The sequence below is a fragment of the Manis pentadactyla genome, chromosome 3 (genome assembly GCF_030020395.1).
Source record: "Manis pentadactyla isolate mManPen7 chromosome 3, mManPen7.hap1, whole genome shotgun sequence".
Lineage (NCBI taxonomy): Eukaryota > Metazoa > Chordata > Mammalia > Pholidota > Manidae > Manis > Manis pentadactyla.
In genome coordinates this window covers 99513738-99538933 of record NC_080021.1, presented here as the reverse complement: position 1 = coordinate 99538933, position 25196 = coordinate 99513738, and the positions used below count along the sequence as shown (strand labels likewise).

At 36.4% G+C, this 25196-nt stretch overlaps 1 protein-coding gene across 10 annotated transcripts in view; it reads left to right on the top strand.

The window, feature by feature from the left end:
* Window positions 1-25196, top strand: part of UPF2 (UPF2 regulator of nonsense mediated mRNA decay) — a 185345-nt gene that overhangs the window by 76475 nt on the left and 83674 nt on the right. For all 10 annotated transcript variants that reach the window (XM_036908120.2, XM_057498192.1, XM_057498191.1 and 7 more), the window contains one exon: window positions 3187-3272. In XM_036908120.2, coding sequence (XP_036764015.2) covers window positions 3187-3272 — 86 coding nt within the window. The remainder of the gene's footprint in view (window positions 1-3186; window positions 3273-25196) is intronic.

Genomic DNA, 25196 nt, shown 5'->3' with positions numbered 1-25196 from the left:
AGCCAAGTTGTCTTCCTGTACTTCATCCAGAACAACACATCACAATAGATCAAATGCATAAATAAAATGAGAATGCAGTTGTCTTCTAAAAGAGTGCAACTGTCACTAAATTTTTTCATTTGGAAAAATGTTTAGTTATTTCCAAAAAATGTTACAAACAAATAGATTTCTTGGTATTTTTAAATGAACTAGTATCTTTAAAGTTTCTCAGTTTTAATTTTTAATAAATGCTGACAAATGTAATCCACATAAAGTTTCTTCAGGTTGTTAATAAATTTTAAGATTATAAAGGACTCTTGAGAACCACAGTTTGAAAATCTCTGTGTTAGGTCATTTTTCGGTCAAAGTGTATGTACTCTTATCTTTTTTTCCCATAATGCTTTAATGGTTCCTTGGAAAGAACTATAAAAGTTAGGTTATTTTATATTTTAGCTTGTTTAGCTCTTCAAATAATTTAAATATATTTCATTAACTATTCATATAATCAAATAGGCTTGAAACTCTAATTCTAAATTGGCTTCTGGGGTAATTAGGTCAGTGTATAGTTTTCAAAAACGTAGTAATTACTGTGTTTATTTTCTGGATTTTAAAGAGATGCTTTTAAAATGTCTTCTATAGAATATAGCAGAAACCACCTCTTAGACAATCACTTATGAGTTTGAGGTATGGTTGAATCTTTCCTTTGCTAAATGTTCATATATTCATTGGATATGAATAGAGGGTGAAAGACCTTGGCACTCCTGCACACACCCACACCCCATTTTGAGTACTGTAATGAAAGCTGAAGGTAGGAAGGATCTCATCAGTTTTGTGTACTAGTAACATTATTGTTACTAATTTTTTTTGGAAAGTAGCCTTTAGTGCTCATCAGCATTAAGAACTATTGCCAGTAATGACTGTATATTAAATTCTGAGTTCACTCTCGGGGTCAGATGAAAAATAGGGGCCACTCTTCCCTTTTGGACTCCTCTGAGAGTTAGAGGTTCCTCTGAGAGCTCCCTCATGAAAGGAATTTCTTCCATATATTTTGGCAAAGGTCCAAATTGCTTAAGAGGGGAAAGTATTTGGGAAATAAGCAGAAAACTGAGAACTTTTTAAATTCAATGATTATGTAAAAAATATAACCCAAAGTGAAGGCTTGTTTTAGTTGACTTCTGTGGGTAATAGCATGGTATTGCATGTATTTGATGATCAGAAGGACTTATTTTTACTTAATAAAATAAAAAAATGGTTGTTGAACCATGTACCTGAAATATTTTGAAAAAAGTTTTCAAAAAACTGTTCAGTGACTTGTCAAGCAGCAGTTGTAACCCACGCAGACAGACAACAAACACTAAGGTGACTCCTTTGCTTCCTTCTCTTTTCTTAGGCAGGATTGATTCAATCTAAAATTAGTGTGCATGTTAAGCTTTTTTTTCCTTTTTAATTTCCTCAAATTTATAAATTTTGGAAGTTTTTGCACTCATGTAGTCTTTTATTCATTTACTCAAAATAGTTATTGAACCCCTACTGTATATACCAGTTCATTGACAAGCTTTATGAACTCTTAATCTGAAGGTTTTTGAACACTGTAGTTTTTTTTTCATCTAATGGCCTTTGATTATTGTGGTAGAAAAAGCTATTATTTCCTTCTCTATCTTACAAAACATTTAGATAGATTATACAAAGCTATATGTATTTCGGAGGATAATGGTCTAATAGTTACTGAAGTACATTTCATTATTTGCCTCCTAATTTATGTTGAAACATAGGCCGCTATTAGCCATTTAAAGTTTTTCTTAATATTTTCAAAAATATTGATTTGTGAGTTTTTTTCCCCTTTGTGTATGAAATTTTCCAGTGTTAACCAGATTTCTTTTCTGAGGACATGCCTTTGGGATTTTTATTTAAGAGGCCCACATTTTTTCAATGGTTCATATAGTTTTAGCTTCTTTTTTTGTTATTCTAATTAGCTGTAATAAGCTTTACTGTTACAGAATGCAAACTTTGAAAATATTCTTTGTCCTGCCTATGTAAGCAGAAGAAAAAGTTTTAATTGATTTTGCTCTCTTGATTAATTGACGTAAAGTTTTGATCTTGGTGAATACTTACCAGTTGGAGTTTGTTTCCAGGGTTTGAATCGAATCAACATTAGTTGTGCCATTTATTTCTTCAAATGTTTTAACCAAATGGGAGGTATTTGAATGCATCACTGTCTATAGTGAAGAAATCCTTTATATAGTTAAGGGAAATATGAGGATCCTTTATTTGAATTTGATCTTCACATCTACCTGAAGATTGCAATTAATGATAAAATGATTATGTAAACCTATGAGAGGAAAATATTTGAGATACTTAAAAGACGATATTTGATAACAGTTTATTCTTTTTAAAACATAACTTGTCATTTTCTTAAGCCACGTATATAAAAAATGTTTTAACATTTAAAAACATAGATGCCTGTATTTTACAGATACCCAGAATTCATATTTTTGTTTTCCAGTGGCTTTCCAGAATATGCATCTCTCCTAGTTTTTCTTTTACACTTACTTTAGACATGTTGATGAAATACCAAACACAGTTTTGTTATTAAAATACAGAATATATATATAACATATAAAATAAAGTGGATTGCTATGCTAAATAACAATTTTGGATATTTATTATAGAGTCCTGTGATTTGATATCTTTCGTTTAAGTTAACCAAATCTGATTGTTGACACAAGCTTCTTAGTCAGTGTTGAGTTATTCTTAATGTGTTCTTAGGAATAATTGGCCATCTGTGCCTATATGTCATGCCTAGTTTAACTTTATTCCTTATTGATCATCCTTAATAGTGTTAGTAATTTCTGGGCTTCTGGTAAGTATTCTTGCTATTTTCTAGTTCTATCAGAATATTCCTGATATTAACTTTATTTCTTGAGGTCAAAGGCATTGATCGCACATTTCATATAATTATTTGCTTAACAGTGTGTGATAGGTCTTCAGTCTACACATTTGAATTTGTGTTTCTAACACTAGGTTGCAACTAAAAAGTTTGTGAAACATATTTTTAAGATACAGAAGGAGAAGAAGGTTTAAGCTTAGTGATCTTTTTGTTTGGGGTATGCTTAAAATCATTTTGAAATGTTTAGAAACAAGTAGAAATCCATTGTAACATGCAGGGTTTCTTTTTTCAGTAGAAAACTTTTGCTCTTTCTCCCATAGGCAGCAATGGATTTTTGCATGAACATGAACACAAAAGCAAATAGGAAGAAGCTGGTACGGGCACTCTTTATAGTTCCCAGACAGAGGTAGGTATTAAAGAGTAATTTGTGTTTTCTCTCTGCATTGATTTAAGAATTTTCTAATTGAGTCAATAGATGAATATTTTTATTTTATAAAATTATGTACTGCATTTCACCAAACCTGAGATGCCATCAGTTGAGGTGCACCATTGTTTTTTATGTACAACTAAGAAAGAAAAATATTGCCAGTTACTTTTAAGACTTGATTGTGAGACAGATTCTGCTCTTTATTTGTAAATGGAAGAAAGTATCTGCCTTGGATTGATGAAAACTCAAATATTTTTCTCCTTAGAATCTTGGACCAATTTTTTTCAGGTGATTATTTTTTTTACCTTATACAGTAGGGTATTTAGTTCCATATTTTTCTTTTCAACTGTTTATTTGTTTGAAGAAACGTGTAACAATTATCTGGACTTTACATAACACAGAATAAACTGAAGTTAGCAAAAATAAAAGGTATTGTTAACAAAAGATACCATTCACTGAGATTTAAGTAGTTTACTAATAAAAGAGCATTGTGTCTCCCTATATCCCCATTCTATCCCACTCCATCCACCCACTCCCCAAAACGTCTTTAAAATCTTCAAGAACTATATACTGTTTGGTCTTATGCCAATCATATTCTTTGTAACTGGATTTATCTGCTTGACTCAGCAGATATCTGCAAATTAGAAGTAGCTGGAATCTGCTAGAAACACAGATGTGAAAAGTACAGAGTGACAATTTATGGTTTGAGAAAAGAGAAAAAAATATACAAGTACTTAAAATGCATAGTAGTTAGAGCCATGAGGAAGAGACCACATAGTCTTATATACCTGAAATGTATAAATATAATAATTTGGATTTCTTATAGTCAGCTTGAGTGATCAGAAAATATCAAATTATCTTAAAATTTATTCATTCATACCTAGTTCATTAAGGGTCTGCTGTATACTATGATCAGTGCTGGAGGTAACAGTGGTGAACTAGACATATTTGGCTCTTGCATTGGAGAAGAAAAGAGACAAAGAACTTGGAGGTCTAAGTTACCAAGAAGAATCAGCATGCTTTGAAGTATATGGCAAGTTAAATTGATTGATATTTGGTAGTCAGAGAAGGCTCCCTGGAAACAAGGGTCATTTAATCTGATGAGTCCTGAGAAAGGAATTAGCTAGGCTAGGGCTAGGGGAGCACAGGGAATGTAGAGCTTTTCTGATAAAGGCAACAGTCTGTGCAGAGAGAGGCAGAGACAGGAAAGGTCATGGCATAAAACTATTGCAAAATCTGCTTTCTTGGTTTTCCTGGATGTTGTTCTCTAGGCTAAGCTGCAGGAAAGAGGCCATGTTACATCTTTATCCCCAGCACTCTGCACAGTGTCTGACAAGTAGAAGGTGATAAAATTGCCTAACATGATATTTAATGCCCTTTCTTATCTAGTCCCCTTTGACCATCTTCAATCTAATTCTACCCACTCTTTTGCAAAATCCTGATCTGTAATGATCTCTTGAATACTCTTTGCTCTCTCTACTTCCAAGCTTCTGTTCTCTACTGTATTTACGGTACCCTTTATTTTTCCACTGAATATCTCTGGCTTACCCTTTGTTAGCATAAGAACTGTCTTATTTGAACACTTGTCCTTAATCCCCTTACATAGATAGAGGTGCTCTTTTCTAGCACTTTGAACACCGCCTTCATACAAAGAATTAGGCACATCATATCCCAGTGCTGGTTTCCTGCCTTTATCCCTGCCACACTGTAAAAACTGTAAGCTCTGTAAAATAGAGGGCTAGATCTTCTCATTTTGTATGTCTCCAATGTCAGGTGTAGTATTTGGTGTATAGTAAGTGCTTGAAAATATTTCACAAATTAATGTTGGTCATGCAAATTTAAATTTTTATTTTAAAATGTAAGTAATATATTCACAGAATCAAAACCCAGCAGCATATGTAACATCCAATGCTGAAAAGTATCCTTCCTCTTCTTGTCTCCCCATCTACCCAGTTCCTACTCCTCCTCATAGGAAGCCACTGTCTTAATTCTTTTATTTTATTTTATTTTTTAAACATTTTTTATTAAGGTATTATTGATACACACTTTTATGAAGGTTTCGCATGAAAAAACAATGTGGTTACTACATTTACCCATATTATCAAGTCCCCACCCATACCCCAATGCAGTCACTGTCCATCAGTGCAGCAAGTTGCCAGAGATCCACTATGTGCCTTCTCTGTGATACACTGTTCTCCCTGTGATCCCCCACAGCATGTGTACTAAACATAATACCCCTCAGTCCCCTTCTCCCTCCTTCCCCACCCGCCCTCCCACATCGCTCCCCTTTGGTAACCACTAGTTCATTCTTGGAGTCTCTGAGTCTGCCACCATTTTGTTCCTTCAGTTTTGCTTCATTGTTATACTCCACAAATGAGGGAAATCATTTGGCATTTGTCTTTCTCCGCCTGGCTTATTTCACTGAGCATAATGTCCTCCAGCTCCATCTATGTTGTTGCAAATGGTAGGATTTGTTTCTTTCTTAGGGCTGAATAGTATTCCATTGTGTATATGTGCCCCATCTTCTTTATCCATTCATCTACTGATGGACACTTAGGTTGCTTCCATATCTTGGCTATTGTAAATAGTGCTGCGATAAACATAGGGGTGCATATGTCTTTTTAAATCTGAGAAGTTGTATTCTTTTGGGTATATTCCAAGGAGTGGGATTCCAGGGTCAAATGGTATTTCTATTTTTAGTTTTTTGAGGAACCTCCATATTGCTTTCCACAATGGTTGAACTAGCTTACATTCCCACCAGCAGTGTAGGAGGGTTCCCCTTTCTCCACATCCTCGCCAGTATTTGTTGTTCTTAGTCTTTTCGATACTGGCCATCCTTACTGGTATGAGGTGATATCTCATTGTGGTTTTAATTTGCATTTCCCTGATGATAAGTGGTGTGGAGCATCTTTTCATATGTTTGTTGGCCATCTGAATTTCTTCTTTGGAGAACTGTCTCTTCATATCCTCTGCCCATTGGTTAATCAGGTTATTTGCTTTTTGGGTGTTGAGGTATGTAAGTTCTTTATATATTTTGGATGTTAACCCCTTGTTGGATATATCATTTACAAATATATTCTCCCATACTGTAGGATGCCTTTTTGTTTTGTTGATAATGTTCTTTGCTGTACAAAAACTTTTTAGTTTGATGTAGTCCCATGAGTTCATTTTTGTTTTTGTTTCCCTTTCTCAAGGAGATGGGTTCAGGAAGAAGTTGCTCATGCTTATATTCAGGAGATGTTTGCCTATGTTGTCTTCTAGGAGTTTTATGGTTTCATGACTTACATTCAAGTCTTTAATCCATTTCGAGTTTACTTTTGTGTATGGGGTTAAACAATCATACAGTTTCATTCTCTTGCATGTAGCTGTCCAGTTTTGCCAACACCAGCTGTTGAAGAGGCTGCTGCTGTCTTAATTCTTCATATCCTTCCACAGTTTCTCTTGCATGTACAAGAATTGCAGTTACAGATTCTTATATTTCCTGATTTTTCACCAAGGGCAGCTTATTGTATGCATTGTTTTGAACTTTACTGTTTTCACTTACCAGTATATCTTGGAAATCTTTTCTATGGATATATAGCATTTCCTTTGTTCTCTTCCTTTAAAGCTTCAGTGTTTCTTTTTTGAATGTACTACATTTAACCATTTCATACATTCCAGTCTTTGGCATTACAAACAATGCTGTATTTGTGCTTCCCCTTTCTTTTTTCTTGTCTTAATCATGTTAGCTAGTGGTTTATCTACTTTAGGTTTTCTCACCCCCACCAAAAACTTCTGGATTTATTATTTATGTATTTATTCTTCTAGTTTACTATTTTCTTACTCATTATTTTACCTTTTATCTTTCTTAATTTCTTCTTTTTTGGTTTCTTTAATTTTATTCCTTTTTCGGCATCTAATATGTTGTCCTCTGAGCATGGTTTTAACTGTCTCTTAGTTGCGACATGGTAATTTCTCTTTTGATGTTTTCTAGAAATTCTCCAATTTCAGTTTGTATTTCCTTTGTTACCTAAGTTGATGTTCAAGAGGTTGAGATCTCCCAGTAGTGGGAGTTTTTTGTTTTGTTTTCTGACTTAGTAATTGTTTTTTTATTGCATTGTGATTAGAAAATGCTATTACTTTTCCTTTTTGGAATTTTTTGAAATTTTCTTCATGATCTGTTATGTAGTCAGTTTTAATGAACATTGCATGAGCATTTTTTTTTAAATGTTACATTCTTTGTTTTTATGTGCAGGTTTAAATGTATTGATCAGGCAGGTTTGTATTATTAAATAGCTATTTTATTAAGGTCTTTTGTTTCTTGACCCTTTTCATCCACTTGCCCAGGGGTCAGGGGCTGAGAGGTGAATTAACGACTACTACTGTAATGTGTCATTTTTCCTAGTAACTACCATGGTTTTAGCTTTCTGAATGTTATACTGTTGTGTTATTTAGTGTGAAGGTAAAATTTATATCTCATTGTGGCTTGTTCTTTTTGTAATTATAAAGTGTTGTTTGTTTTATAGAATATTCCTTATGCCTAAATACTTCCTTATCTGGTATTAAGATCAGAATTTCTACTTTTTTTTTTTCTGGTATGCTTTTTCCCTTCCACATTCATTTTTTTAGAATCACTTTACTTTAGATGAGTCTCTTTTGTATATTATAGAATTGAATTTTACTTTGAGATCCATTCTGAAAATTGTTTCTTATAATAAGTAAGTTAGGCTGCTTACATTTTTGATAAATCAGGTATGATTGGCCTAAGCTCCATTATTTGTCTTTTTGGTTTAGTTTTTTCAAAGTCTTTCATTATGTGGTCTGTTTGTATTGTTTTATTTAATGTATGTGTGTGGGTGTCTGGTTTTCTGATTGGAGGAAGATTCGCATTTTATTTTAGTGGTTGCCTTTATGATTATAGGCTTGCTAGCTTTCGCTTATTTAGGCAGTGTCCATTGTTCCTGCCATGATGAAGTGAGCTGCGTTCTCTTCCTTTTTTCTCACTCCTCCTCACCCATCTAATAGCAGTCAGTTATGTTACCTTCTTTTCCTTTTTTACTCTTAAATGTACCTGTCAGCTCTGAATGATTTTTAACTGCCGGCATGCAAGTAGGCAGGCAACAGGCTTACTGGCTTCCCATTATCCTTTCTATCCTTCCTCTGTGTTTTATTTCTATGTTGGTAACACAGTGTGAGAGGGAACATAACATACATATTCTAATTTACCATTCTAACCCCCTCATTTGTTTTTATCTTAGTTCTACAGTTTGAAATATTCTACGCTCCCTGCCTGCCGGTCCTTTCTCTGGTTTCCCTAGTTACCTGTTGATTTGCTGAAGTTGATGTAATAATTTTCTCAAAAGATCTTGGGAGAAAATGCCCCTTGAGTTCTTATATGTTCAGAGTGATGTACCTGTGGGCTTTTACTTGAAGGACATCTTAGCTGGTTACCCATTTGCTCTTGACTATCTGGCAGTATCCCCCAAGTCAACTGGCATTCGGTACTACTGTGGAGAAATCTGAGGCCATCTGCCTGTTTTCTTTTTCTCCTTTGTAATTGACTTGGTCATTTATATGACTGCCCAAATCGTTCTTCCTCTAGTAAATCCAGAGACTTCCCTAGGATAGATATGCATTGGCGTTGATCATTCTGGGTTATTCCCCATGTCCTTTCAATTTTCATATTGAGTATTTCAGGGAAGTTTTCCTGATTTAAAGATTTTTCTATAAATGTCTTTAAATAGTGTTCTTTTTCCTTGTTTTGTTTTTCTATTTTGGGTACTCGCTGTTGAATGTCCTTTGTTTACTTTCTATCTATCATATCCTACTAATCACTCTTTTCAGTACCTTTAAAAAAAATTTTTTTTTCATTAAGGTATCATTGATACACACTCTTGTGAAGGTTTCACATGAAAAACAATGTGATTACTACATTCACCCACATTATCAAGTCCCCCCATGCCCCATTGAAGTCACTGTCCATCAGATGCCACAGAGTCACTACTTGTCTTCTCTGTGCTACACTGTCTTCCCCATGATCCCCCCCATACCATGTGTACCAATCATAATACCTCTCAATCCCCTTCTCCCTCCTCCCCTTTGGTAACCACTAGTCCCCTCATGGAGTCTGAGTCTACTGCTGTTTTCTTGCTTCAGTTTTGCTTCGTTGTTACACTCCACAAATGTCACCCTTTTCAGTATCTTTTTTATCCTCTGCCTCTTTCTCAATGTTTTGTAAAGTCTCTTCTCCCTTGTGCTCTCTTCCTCGTTTCTTCTTTCAGAATTCACTTAATATTTTTTAAATAATGGCAAAATTAAATTAATCATGACCAGAGTTTTCAAATATTTCATGGCAATATTTTTTTGGTGAACTTGCTAGGTTTTAAGGAATTTTTCCTTTTCTTTTTTCCTTTATATTTTTAGAATAAATTGTGGTTAATAATAATAGTAAAACTTTAATAAATTTTGGAGATCTGCCCTGTTTGGGTTAGCTGCTTTAGGTTTGACTTGTGGCTTCTGTAATTTACCTTGCACTGAATCTGAACTGATTAGACAGCTTCAGTCAAGCCTTATGCAACATTTGAGTTTACAGACTATTTCTCTTAATTTGTCTGAAAATGAAGTTTACAAACTTCATCTTATATGTTGTCCTGGCTTCCAGGGTTGCCATGGCATGGGAGGCAGTGTGTTAAACTCAGCTCATTCCTAGGTGTCTTGCATGAGAAATGACATATCACTTCCACACTCTGCCTAATTAATGACCAGGGTACAAGATCACTGGGACAGTAGAGAAGCACATGGAGCATTGGGTGAGCATTATTGCCTTTGCTGCAGGAGTTTTCGTAGGGATTTGATTTAGGTCATTAATTTTTTATTTCTCTTTAAGTTACTTTACTGAAAACAATAGCAGAAATCTTCATTATGGTTTGGATGGAAAGGGTGGAATTTATAAGTAGCATTGACTTTTTGCAGGGATCTCTTTATTTTATGTACATTTCAAATTGAATTATATAAGAATCTCTAATATAAGAGCAGATGTGTAAAATGTACACTCTTCTAGTGTAAATAGTACTCTAGTCTTTTCTAAAGATATCTGTGTTCAGGTAAAACTTTCTCAGTCTTTTTTATGTTCCTTCCTGAATGAGTTGGAAAGCCACGGCCTCTGTTTATATAGCTGTAAAATGGTGTATCAGTGTCTTGGACTAGGTTGATGTTTCTTAGTTGGCTGTACATCTTTACTGATCAGAAAAACCTTTAATTTTGGAGGTCTTCTTTTAATCTCCAGGTACCTTTCTGTCCTACTTAAAAGATGTAGCTTGTCCCTGAGAATTATAGCTTGGTCCCTAGGTAGGCTGAGTAGAAAGACAATCAGTATTCAGGAGCCAGTAAGCCTCCTCACATGCCCTTTCTCCCGGCCTCTGTGTAGTCACAAATCTTTCTCCATCTTTTATTCATTCCATCTTGAATAAAAGAGGTAACTGACAGCCTTCAGTGGGGAACAGAGAGAGCTAGGTCTAGAGTGAGCAGCCTGGAATATTCTCTGGGGCAGCAAGTTATTAAGGCATTAGGGTAGCAAGTTATTCTTTGAAAGAGGGCAGGAAATACCACCTTCCTTTGGCTCCTGTTGTCAGGTGGGCTCACCATCCACGGAGGCCCACCTAGATTCTCCCTTAGTAATGGGTACCTCCCTGTCTGTGTGGCATTTTCTTTTCCCCACCCTCCCAAAAGGACATGAATCCTATTGAATGTCTTCATTCTTTACTGTGGCCAAGAGTCCCTCCTTCATCCATCCATCCTACCCAGCCTAAGGTAACCAAAAAAAAAAAAAATGCTAACAAAACCAGAATGAGAGAGCAAGGATTAAAGATGGCTGAGTGAGAGGTGAGACAGAGGTCTCCTCTCAAAACCACATATAATATGAAAATATAATTAATATAACTAGTACTGAAAGAGCAACAGGAAAGAAGGCTGCGCCAGACTACATACACCTGGAGTAAAGAACAGACCTCATGGAACAGGGTAACGTACCAAAGCCGTGATCCAGCAGGACCCAAGTCCTTCCTGTACCCCAGCTTATGGGCAGGAGGAAGAGAAACAGAGCGGTGAGGGAGTGGAAGCCTAAGTCTGCTGAACATCCAGCCCTGGAGATCTGCCCTGGGAGCAGGAACCTACATTAAATGGTGCTCTGGAGATTAGTGGTGTTGGAAAGCTAAGACAGGCAGAATGCCTGGAGAGACTGAGACTCTAGCCAGTGTTGGAAAACAGGGATCCACATCAGCCTGCTCTGGGACAAAAGAAAGGTGGGTGGCCTGAGAGGCTTCCTAGCAGCGAGACAGCTGCTAAAGGGGTGGGGATTGCACAGAGCTTGCTGCTTGGGAGAATGGATAGGGGGACAAGGTTGTCTGGGCGTGCTCTGCCCAGCAGATTGGGAACTCTCAGGAGCTTCAGGTGCTCCATTCCTTGGCTGGCTACTCAGCTCCAAGGTTTTCTACTGTGATATGCAGCCTGCTGTGCCTTCTTCCAGGCCTACTGGCACCAGCTGGCAAACAGGCAGTCCCTTCCCTGGCGCTAGTAGAGCCAGAGGGAGGCCCTGCCTACGGCAGCTGCAGATTCAAAGCACAGAGGCTTACACCTGTGTGCTCAGCCCATGGGTTCTGACAGTGAAATCAGGCACTGCAGCTGGGAAGCAGGAAACAGCTCTTTCCTCCCCCCAGGACCAGCTCCACTCCCTTCTGACCCCTGACATCACTCCAGGGCTGAGCAGCTTCAGAGACTAGAGCTTCTGGGCACTGGAGGGCGCCATGTACAAATATGATATGTCAAAGGAAACTGGTTCAAACAAAAATCTCACAAACACCAGAAAAAGGGCCAAATGAAACTGAATTTACCAATCTTCCTGAAAGAGAGTTCAAAATAAAAATCATAAACATGCTCATGGAGGTACAGAAAAATATTAAAAAACTCAGGGAAGAATTTAGGATGGAGATTCAATCATTACAAAACACAGTATCAGAAATGAAACATACAATGGAGGGATTTAAAAGCAGATTAAATACAGTGGAGGGGATGGTAAATGGAATAGAAATTAGAGAAGAGGAATACAAAGAAGCTGAGGCACAGAGAGAAAAACGAATCTATAGAAATGAAAGAATTATTGAGAGAACTGTGAACAATCCAAACAGAAGAATATTCGTATTATAGGGGTACCAGAAAAAGAGAGAGAAAAAGGGATTGAAAGTGTCTTTGGGGAGGTAATTGTGGAAAACTTCCCAATCTGGGGAAGGAAATAGTCTCTCAGGCCATGGAGGTGCACAGATCTCCCAACACAAGGGACCCAAGAAAGACAACACCAAGACATATAGTAATTAAAATGGCAAACATCAAGGATACGGACAGACTATTTAAAGCACTAAGAAAGGTAAAAAAAGATCACATACAAAGGAAAATCCATCAGGCTCTCATCAGACTTCTTACAGGCCAGAAGGGAGTGGAATGATATATTTAATGCAGTGAAGCAGACAGAAACCTTACAGGCCAGAGGGGAGTGGAATGATATATTTAATGTAATGAAGCAGAAGGGCCTTGATCAAGAATACTCTACCCAGCAAGATTATCATTTAAATTTGAAGGAGGGATTAAACACTTTCCAGATAAGCAAAAACTGAGAGAGTTTACCTCCCACAAACTGTCTCTACAGTGTATTTTGGAGGGACTACTACAGATGGAGGTGTTCCTATGACTTAATAGCTGACCAGAGGAAATAAAACCACAGTAAAGAATGTAGACCAATTAATTACTAAGCAAATGCAGAATTAAATCAACTACCCCAAAGTAAGTCAAGGGATAGACAAAGAGTACAGAATATGATAACTAATACATAAAGAATGGAGGAGGAAGAAAAAAAAGACCTTTAGATTGTGTTTGTAACAGTATACTAAGTGAGTTAAGTTAGACTCTTAGATAGTAAGGAAGTTACCCTTGAGCCTTTGGTAACCACGAATCAAAAGCATGCATTAGCAATAAGTACATACCTATCGATAATCACCTAAATGTAAATGAACTGAATGTACCATTCAAAAAACATAGAGTCACTGAATAGGTAAAAAAGCAAGACCCATATGCTGCCTACAAGAGACTCACTTCAAACCCACAGATATGCACACCCTAAAGGTGAAGGGATGGAAAAATAATACATGCAACTAATAGGAAGAAAACAGTAGTTGCAGTATGTGTATCAGACAAAATAGACTTCAAAACAAAGAAAGTCACAAGAGACAAAGGACATTACATAATGATAAAGGGATCAGTCCAACAGAGGGTATAACTATTATATATATCTATGCACCCAACACAGGATCACCTACATATGTGAAACAAATACTAACAGGATTAAAGGGGGAAATAGAATGCAATGCATTCATTTAGAAGACTTCAACACTCTACTCCCTCCAAAGGACAGATCAACCAGACAGAAGATAAATAAGGAGACAGAGGCACTGAACAACACACTAGAACACATGGATCTAGCAGACATCTACAGAACACTCCACCCAAAAGCACCAGGGTACACATTCTTCTCAAGTGCACATGGAACATTTTCAAGAATAGATCATACACTAGGCCACAAAAAAGAGCCACAGTAAATCGAAAAAGATTGAAATTGTACCAACCAGCTGCTCCGACCACAAAGCTATGAAACTAGAAATAAATTATGCAAAGAGAACAAAAAAGCTGACAAACACATGGAGGCTTAATAACATTCTCCTAAATAATGAATGGATCAATGACCTAATAAAAACAGAGATCAAGCAGTATGTGGAGAAAAGTGACGAAATAATTCAACACCGCAAAATCTGTGGGATGCAGCAAAGGCAGTGTTAAGAGGGAAGTATACTGTAGCACAGGCCTACCTCAGGAAAGAACAATCCCATATGAAGAGTCTAAACTCATAATTAATGAAACTAGATAAAAGAAGAACAAGTTAGGCCCAAAGTCAGTAAAAGGAGGGACATAGTTAAGATAAGAGCATAAATAAATAAAATCGAGAAGAATAAAACAATAGAAAGAATAAATGGAACCAGGAGCTGGTTCTTTAAGAAAATAAACAAAATAGATAAACCTCTAGCCAGATTTATCAAGAAAAAAAGAGAGTCCACACACACAAACAGAATCAGAAATGAGAAAGGAAAAATCACTACGGACACCACAGAAATACAAAGAATTATGAGAGAATACTATGAAAAATTATATTCTAACAAACTGGATGACCTAGAAGAAATGGATAACTTTCTAGAAAAATATAACCTTCCAAGGCTGACTGACCCAGGAAGAAGCAGAAAATATGAACAGACTAATTACCTGCAACAAAATTAGATTGGTAATCAAAAAACTGCCTAAGAAAAATCCCGGACCACATGGCTTCACCGCTGAATTTTATCAAACATTTAGTGAATACCTAATACCCATCCTCCTTAAAGTTTTCCAGAAAGTGGAAGAGGAGGGAATTCTTCCAATCTCATTTTGGAGAACTGCATCATTCTAATACCAAAACCAGACAAAGACACCACAAAAAAAGAAAATTTCAGACCAATATCCATGATGAACATAGATGCAAAAATACTCAACAAAATATTAGCAAACAGAATTCAAAAATACATCAAAAGGATCATCCATCACGATCAAGAAGGATTTATTCCAGGGATGCAAAGATGGTATAATATTCAAAAATCTATCAACAAAATGGACAAAAAGCACGTGATCATCTCCATAGATGCTTAGAAATCATTTGACAAAATTCAACATCCATTCATACTCTCAACAAAATGGGTATAGAGGGCAAGTATCTCAACATAATAAAGGCCATATATGACAAATCCACAGCCAATATCATACTTAACAGCAAGAAGCTGAAAGGTTTTCCTTTAAGATTGGGAACAGGACAAGGAAGCCCACTCTCCCCACTTTTATTCAACATAGTTCTGGAGGTCCTAGCCATGGCAATCACACAACAAAAAGAAATAAAAGGCATCCAGATTGGTAAAGTTGCATATGACATGATATTATACATAAAAAACCCTGAAGAATCCACTCCAAAACTACTAGAACTAATATCTGAATTCAGCAGAGTTGCAGGATACATATTAATACGCAAAAATCTGTTGCATTCCTAATGATGAACTAACAGAAAGAGAAATCAGGAAAACAATTCCATTCACAATTGCATCAAAAGAATAAAATAGCTAGGAATAAACCTACAAAGGAAGTGAAACACCTATACTCTGAAAACCAGAAGACACTCATGAGAGAAATTAAAGAAGATACCAATAAATGGAAATACATCCCATGCTCATGGATAGAAAGAATTAATATTGTCAAAATGGCCATCCTGTGTAAAGCAATCTACAGATTCAATGCCATCCCCATCAAAATACCAACAGCATTCTTCAACGAACTAGGGGAATTAGTTCTAAAATTCATATGGAATCACAAAAGACCCCGAATAGCCAAAGCAATCCAGAGAAGAAAGAATAAAGCAGGGGAGATTATGCTCCATGACTTGAAGCTCTACTACAAAGCCACAGTAATCAAGACAATTTGGTATTGGCACAAGAACAGACCCATAGATAATGGAACAGACTAGAGAGCCCAGATATAAACCCAACCATATATGGTCAATTAATATACAATAAGGGAGCCATGGACATACAATGGAGAAATGACAACCTCTTCAACAACTGGCATTAGCAAAACTGGACAGCTACATGCAAGAGAATGAAATTGGATTATTGTCTAACCCCATACACAAAAGTAAACTCGAAATGGATCAAAGACCTGAGTGTAAGTCATGAAACCATAAAACTCTTAGAATACAACTTAGGCAAAAATCTCCTGAATATAAACATATAAACAACTTTTTCCTGAATGCATCTCCTTGGGTAAGGGGAAAAAAAAGCAAAAATGAACAAATGGGACTACATCAAGCTGAAAAGCTTCTGTACAGCAAAGGACACCATCAACAGAATGAAAAGGCATCCTTCAGTATGAGAGAATATATTTGTAAATGACATACCCGACAAGGTTTTAACATCTAAAATATATAAAGAACTCACACTCCTCAACAACCAAAAAGCAAGTAACCCTATTAAACAATGGGCGGAGGATATGAACAGACAATTCCCCTAAGAGGCCCATTAAGAGATGTCCATATCGCTAATTGTCAGGGAAATTCAAATTAAAACCACAGTGAGATATCACCTCACACCAGTTAGGATGGCCAACATCGAAAAGACTTAGGAACAACAAATGCTGGCCTGGATGCAGACAAAGGGGAATCCTCCTACACTGCTGGTGGGAATGTAAACTAGTTCAGCCATTGTAGAAAGCAATATGGAGGTTCCTCAAAAAACTAAATATAGAAATACCATTTGTCCCGGGAATTCCACTTCTAGCAATTTACCCAAAATATACAAGTTCTCAGATCGAAAAAGACACATGCACCCCTATGTTTATTGCAGCACTATTTACAATAGCCAAGATGTGGAAGCAAGCTAAGTGTCCATCAGTAGATGAATGGATAAAGAAGAGGTGGTACATATACACAATGGAACACTATTCAGCCATAAGAAAGAAACAAATCCTACCATTTGCAACAACATGGATGAAGGTAGAGGGTATTATGCTCAGTGAAATAAGCCAGGCAGAGAAAGACAAGTACCAAACGATTTCCCTCATTTGTGGAGTATAACAACGAAGGAAAACTGAAGGAACAAAATAGCAGCAGACTCCCAGACTCCAAGAAGGTCTAGTGGTTACCAAAGGGGAGAAATAGGGGAGGGCGGGTGGGGAGGCAAGGAGGGAGAAGGGTATTGAGGTGTATTATGATTAGTGTACATGGTGGGGGGGGATCATGGGGAAGACAGTGCAGCACAAAGAAGACAATTCGTGATTCTGTAGCCTCTTACACTTGTGGACAGTGACTGTAATGGGGTATGGAGGGCACTCGATAAAATAGGTGATTGTAGTAACCACATACTTTTTCATGTGTAACCTTTATGAGAGTGTATATCAATAATACCTTAATAAATAAAAAAAGATAAGATTGCCAACGTGAAGTAGTCAGAATAAAATAAAAGACAAACAAACCAGAATGTGTTATTTATTTGAATGCCTACGACTTTGAGAACCCATAGATTTTATGTACGTACTGGTTTCCCCACTATCTGAAAATAGAGATTCCTATGAAACTTTTCATAAACCAAAATGACAAAGTGATGCAGCAGTCAGTTACCATTCATTTATATGAAAAAATGTTAAGCCTTCTCAGACCCCAAAAAACCCTCACTTAGGCTCTTCTAATACTTCAGGAAACCGCATGATAATGGATACATTAAGTAAATCACGACAAAGCACATATGTTCACAGACACAGCCTCGAGCTCTGGGGGCTTGATGCTGAGATACTGAGTGTGGTTCCTGGGGAAGGAGCTTGGTGGTGGGTGTACACTTAGCCTCTAATGGCTTGCTGCGAAACCAAGGCTGAGCTTTATTCTTACATTTCACCTTTGTTCATAAAAGTGAAAATCTTCTTTGGCTTTCTTGTGGTTTGCAAAAACTCCTGAGGGTAGGTCTTTTTTTTTTTTTTTTTTTTTTGGTATCATTGATGTACAATTACATGAACAACATTGTGGTGAATAGACTCCCCCCATTATCAAGTCCCCACTACAGACCCCATTACAGTGACTGTCCATCAGCATAGTAAGATGCTATAGAATCACTACTTGTCTTCTCTGTGTTGCACTGCCTTCCCCATGCCCCCCCGCCGACATTATCTGGGGTAGATCTTTTGTGAAAGCCAAGTGACAATGCAAACTTTAGAAAAGCTGGAGATGCCTGTATATATAACTAGCTGGTTATAGAGAATTTAGCTGTCTTATCTAGTCTGTATAGTTTGCTTTAGGAAGCACTAGATAACTCTTTAAGGTTCTTCACAGTTTTTTTAAAAAAAATTTATTGAGATACAATTCACATGCTGTGCAGTTCACCCATTTGAAATATACAGTTTAATGTTCTAAATGTATGGAACCATCACTACATTCAAATTTGAAACATTTTTTCCCCCAAAAAGAAACCTCATATCCATTAGCAGTCAATTCATATCCCTCTCTGCCCTCTAAGAAACCACTAATCTACTTTCAGTCTCTCTGCATTTGCCTACTCTGGATATTTCATATAAATGAAGTAATAAAATGTGTGCCTCCTTGTGCCTGGTTTCTCCCACTTAGTATGTTTCCAGGATTCATTCATGTTGTAGCATCTATTAGAGTTTCCTTTCAGTTTAAGGCTGAATAAAACCCCATTGTACAGATAGACCAGACTGTGTTTACCCATTTATCAGTTGATGGACATTTGAGTGGTTTCCACATTTTAGCTTCTATGAATAATGCTGCTGTGACTGTGTACAAGTTTTTGTGTGGATATATGTTTTCAGTTCTCTTCAATATATACCTAGGAGTGGAATTGCTGTGTCATATGGTAACTGTTTAACATTTTTAGTAGCTGCCAGACTGTTTTCCACTGTGGCTGTGGCATTTTACATTCCCAGCAGTGATGTATGAGGGTTCCAATTTCTCCTTATCCTCAACACTTGTTATTGTCCGTTTTTTGCTTCATAGCTATCCTATTTGGTAGGAAGTGTTAATCACTGTGGTTTTGATTTGCATTTCTCTAAGGGCTGATGATCTTGAACATCTGTTCATCTGCTTATTGGCCATATTTATGTTCTCTTTGGAGAAATGTCTGTTCAAATTCTTTGCCCCTTTTTAATTGTTACTTTTATCATTGAGTTACAAGAGTTTCTTATATATTCTTTGTAGTTGTCCCTTATTAGGTATAATTTGCAAATGTTTTCTCCCATTCTGTCAGTTTTTTTCACTTTCTCATTTGCAGCACAAAAGTTTTAAAATTTAACTTAGCCCATCTTTATAATTCTTAAAAGTGTGATCTGAAGCAGAGTAATCACTTTCATTAGTAGTTTTTCATTAAATAAATAATGGTTAAAAAAATCTCAAAAGATGTACATTATATTAGCCTATTAATTTGAAGGATTCTACAGAAATGAAATCTAGAAATCCCCTTAGATATTTACATATCATTTTGTAGTTAATTTTGTAATAAAACTGTATACACATAAATTGAAATTTCACATAAAGTGTTTACATCATAAGTTCATGTGTGTATCCATCTCCTACATCAAGGTACAGGCACTCTCATCTAAGAACACTTGAGGACAATGTCAGTCAGAATATGGAAAATACTTAAGAATCTTTTAGTTCCTTATTTTAAATGTAGTTGAATGTGGTGTTGGTTTTAGTGACTTTGAAACCATGTGAATTTGGCCAGATTTTAGCAGATTGGTGTTCAGAATCTCTTTAAGGTTAATAATGTAAACAGAATTCCCTTCACAGATGAAGTGCTCCACTTGATTCCTGAATAGCTCTTCCCGATCCAGCTTTTATGAGAGTGCAGTTTTGGAGAGAGACTTTCTAATTGGTCCTCCTCCCTCTTGCTAGATTTGGAGCTATGTAACACCACTTGATGGCACTGTTGCATTGGAAATGTCATTGTGAAAAAAGTCACCAGAGCATTTGGTTGTCAATTTTAGAATAAGTGATTCCAATCTTTCATTTAATTATACTTTGTTTTTCTTAGATCATCATTTGCTTTAGGGTTTCCTATGAAGAACATCCTTTGTATTCTTTAATTGAACAGGAACAGTGTTCTTTCACGTTCATTTTTTTCCTAGGCATTTTGAGCAGAGTTTAATCCTTTAAATTTTAAAAGGAAAAAAAAGTTTTCTTTTAGAAAGCTGACTGCACGGTATAAAGCTTTAAGAATTCCTTCTTATCCCCTCAGTAACAAAAGTGTGTGTGTTCCCACATTCTTGTTACTACTTTTAGTTAGTGACTAGATGTTTACTAACTTGATGATCATTAACTGGTAGTAGAATGCTGAAGTGTGTAGTTTCAAGAGACCTTGAAAACATAAGCAAGGTTTTATTATTGTTTAAGAAAAAACATTCTTTTTAAATGGCTCACTCATTAACTGTAGGTAAAAATAATGACTACTCTTTTAGAAGATTATAAAATTCAGTTTTCAAAGAAAGGATCTAAATTTATTTTCTAGTTAATTACAGAAAAGTAAAATTAAACATGTATCTAGCTTAAATTTTAACACAGAAATTTGCTCTTTATATTAGTTAAAATCTTTTATTTGGCTTTTAATAACTTTAATGTGATCGATACAGCATTTAGCATTCTATTCCCTTTCAGTCTTGCATTCATAGGAAGGTAGAAAAGACACAAAGTACTCTTACAAAGGACTAACATTGAAGAAATAGATAATTTATTACATTGTTTACTACAAAAGTGATTTAATTTTGTGAAAAAAATGAATGGTCTTAGAACTTGGAGATTTAAATAGGGCAGGATGACATTTAGTATCAACTATCTCTTTTAATTGTGAACAATATAATGGAAAAAGAAGAATTTTAGAAATTTCTTAGTTTCAGAAGGATTTGGTGTGTTCATTATTAGGGGTAGAGGATTCTGAGAAAAAGATATATCTAACGTTACTTTCCTGTGGCTAATTCCAAAAGATAGAAAAACCAGAATTACTAACTACCTGTAAAGGCTTAAAAGAGTTAAGATCTTCTAGGGAATTCTTAAACTATTGTTAAAATCCCTATTGAAGCTGAAAGCATTTTCCTGTGTTGTTGGTTCACTGATGGGAACCTGAATGGATAACACAGACTGCTTTACTTTAAAATGGATAGATCTGTCTTTCTTTTTTGGGTTTGGGAAAACGCTTTAAAATAGATTGGGCTAATTGGGAGAAAAAAAATGAAGCAAAGTCTAAGTGACTTGCCTGGTAAAGAAGAAAAGTAAATGTCATGGTTTACTTAAAATTTTTTTATCCTAATTTTTTTTTTTTAATAAATAATTATTTTTTATTGAAGGGTAGTTGACGCACAGTATTACATTACATTAGTTTCAAGTGTACAACACAGTGGTAGAACATTTATATACATAATTCTAGGTTCCAGCTATCACCCTACCAAGCTGTTACAATATCTTGACTATATTCCTTATGCTATACATTACATCCAGGTTACTTATTTATTTTACCATTGGAAGTCTGTCTTTTTTTTTTTTTTTTTTTTTTTTTGTGAGGGCATCTCTCATATTTATTGATCAAATGGTTGTTAACGACAATAAAATTCTGTATAGGGGAGTCAGTGCTCAATGCACAATCATTAATCCACCCCAAGCCTAATTTTCGTCAGTCTCCAATCTTCTGAGGCATAACAAACAAGTTCTTACATGGAGAACAAATTCTTACATAATGAATAAGTTACATAGTGAACAGTACAAGGGCAGTCATCACAGAAACTTTCGGTTTTGCTCATGCATTATGAACTCTAAACAGTCAGTTCAAATATGAATACTCATTTGGTTTTTATACTTGATTTATATGTGGATACCACATTTCTCTCTTTATTATTATTATTTTTAATAAAATGCTGAAGTGGTAGGTAGATACAAGATAAAGGTAGAAAACATAGTTTAGTGCTGTAAGAGAGCAAATGTAGATGATCAGGTGTGTGCCTGTAGACTGTGTGTTAATCCAAGCTAGACCAGGGCAATAAAACATCCACGTATGCAGAAGATTTCTCTCAGAACAGTGGGGGTGAGGTTCTAAGCCTCACCTCTGTTGATCCCCAATTTCTCACCTGATGGCCCCCCTGCGACTGTGCCTGTCTTAGGTTGTTCCTCCCTTGAGGAATCTTACCCGTCTCTGGCTAACCAGTCATCTTCCGGGGCCATACAGGGAAATGTGAAGTTGGTAAGTGAGAGGGAAGCCTTATTGTTTGAAAAGGTTAGCTTTTTACTTCTTTGCATATTTATGCCCTGTGGCTTCTATGCCCAGCATTTGTCTTGAGGTATCTTTACCACTTGGAGGAGTTATGATACTCGGTAAATTTGATATGAGGCACGAATTCTATTTAAGGGTTGTAATTAGGAAGGAAGAAGAAAAGCTATAGAAGTAGCAGGCGGAAGAAAACATGGGAAGATTGATTATTTCTTTGACAAATCTTCTTGTAGAGTAACTTCAGCATATATAGGTTTTAGGCTACTACTTAAATTGCGCACATACATTAACATAATAGGAGTATAGTTACATAACCAAAGCATATCTGTAATTACCAGCCATCTCCAGTGAAACCAAGAAAACCATTAAGGCACCTTAGGCATTTGTGAAAACTTATCTATGATATGGTGGATATTGTCCAACTGAACTTGAACAGTCTGAGAGAAATCAGAAAAATTAAAACAACCCATTCCTGGGGACTGTTCACATGCCATATGTTCTTTTAACAGTAAATAGTCTGTAGTTGTAAGAGTTTGGAGCGCTACAATTTGCACTTCTCCAAATTCTTGGTTGAGTTCCAACAGTATAGATCCAGTCAAATTTGTTGTTTTACTGTATGCACAGGCCAGCTTAGATATCTCCTTCCTCATTCCCATGGCAAGTCCAGGAACTGGTGGGATGAGTGCATCTACACCTGTAGCAGTGCGTGGATCTTTGTTGGGGTTTTTTGATGATCATCTTCTGGCATGAGTCTTCCAGAGAGTGCTGATGTTGGAAGTTCTTTTTCATATCGTATCTTAGTTCATTTTCGGGGTAGCCCAATTAGGCTTTGATCCTCTGTATAAACACAAACAGACCCTTTGCCTACACTTTTATATGCCCTTTATACCCTTGTGTAGAACTTGTTGGAGGTTACCACACAGGAACTGCCCTTTTTTTTTTTTTTTTTTTGCTTTGTTTTTGGTATCACTAATCTACACTTACATGACGAATATTATGTTTACTAGGCTCTCCCCTATACCAGGTCTCCCCTATAAACCCCTTTACAGTCACTGTCCATCAGCATAGCAAAATGTTGTAGAATCACTACTTGCCTTCTCTGTGTTGTACAGCCCTCCCTTTTCTCCTACCCCCCCATGCATGTTAATCTTAATACTCCCCTACTTCTCCCCCCCTTATCCCTCCCTACCCACCCATCCTCCCCAGTCCCTTTCCCTTTGGTACCTGTTGGTCCATTCTTGAGTTCTGTGATTCTGGTGCTATTTTGTTCCTTCAGTTTTTCCTTTGTTCTTATATTCCACAGATAAGTGAAATCATTTCGTATTTCTCTTTCTCCGCTTGGCTTTTTTCACTGAGCATAATACCCTCCAGCTCCATCCATGTTGCTGCAAATGATTGGATTTGCCCTTTTCTTATGGCTGAGTAGTATTCCATTGTGTATATGTACCACATCTTCTTTATCCATTCATCTATCGATGGACATTTAGGTTGCTTCCAATTCTTGGCTATTGTAAATAGTGCTGCAATAAACATAGGGGTGCATCTGTCTTTCTCAAACTTGATTGCTGTGTTCTTAGGGTAAATTCCTAGGAGTGCAATTCCTGGGTCAAATGGTAAGTCTGTTTTGAGCATTTTGATATACCTCCATACTGCTTTCCACAATGGTTGAACTAACTTACATTCCCACCAGCAGTGTAGGAGGGTTCCCCTTTCTCCACAGCCTCGCCAACATTTGTTGTTGTTTGTCTTTTGGATGGCAGCCATCCTTACTGGTGTGAGGTGATACCTCATTGTAGTTTTAATTTGCATTTCTCTGATAATTAGCGATGTGGAGCATCTTTTCATGTGTCTGTTGGCCATCTGTATTTCTGTTTTGGAGAACTGTCTGTTCAGTTCCTCTGCTCATTTTTTAATTGGGTTATTTGTTTTTTGTTTGTTGATGCGTGTGAGCTCCTTATATATTCTGGACGTCAAGCCTTTATTGGATGTGTCATTTTCAAATATATTCTCCCATACTGTAGGGATCCTTCTTGTTCTGTTGATGGTGTCTTTTGCTGTACAGAAGCTTTTCAGCCTAATATAGTCCCACTTACTCATTTTTGCTGTTGTTATCCTTGCCTGGGGAGATATGTTCAAGAAGAGGTCACTCATGTTTATGTCTAAGAGGTTTTTGCCTATGTTTTCTTCCAAGAGTTTAATGGTTTCATGACTTACATTCAGGTCTTTGATCCATTTTGAGTTTACTTTTGTATATGGGGTTAGACAATGGTCCAGTTTCATTCTCCTACATGTAGCTGTCCAGTTTTGCCAGCACCACCTGTTGAAGAGACTGTCATTTCGCCATTGTATGTCCATGGCTCCTTTATCAAATATTAATTGACCATATATGTCTGGGCTAATGTCTGGATTCTCTAGTCTGTTCCATTGGTCTGTGGCTCTGCTCTTGTGCCAGTACCAAATTGTTTTGATTACTATGGCTTTATAGTAGAGCTTGAAGTTGGGGAGTGAGATCCCCCCTACTTTATTCTTCTTGCTCAGGATTGCTTTGGCTATTTGGGGTCTTTGGTGCTTCCATATGAATTTTTGAATTATTTGTTCCAGTTCATTGAAGAATGTTGCTGGTAGTTTCATAGGGATTGCATCAAATCTGTATATTGCTTTGGGCAGGATGGCCATTTTAACAATATTAATTCTTCCTAGCCACGAGCATGGGATGAGTTTCCATCTGTTAGTGTCCCCTTTAATTTCTCTTAAGAGTGACTTGTAGTTTTCAGAGTATAAGTCTTTCACTTCTTTGGTTAGGTTTATTCCTAGGTATTTTATTTTTTTTGATGCAATTGTGAATGAAGTTGTTTTCCTGATTTCTCTTTCTGTTGGTTCATTGTTAGTGTATAGGAAAGCCACAGATTTCTGTGTGTTGATTTTGTATCCTGCAACTTTGCTGTATTCTGATATCAGTTCTACTAGTTTTGGGGTGGAGTCTTTAGGGTTTTTTATG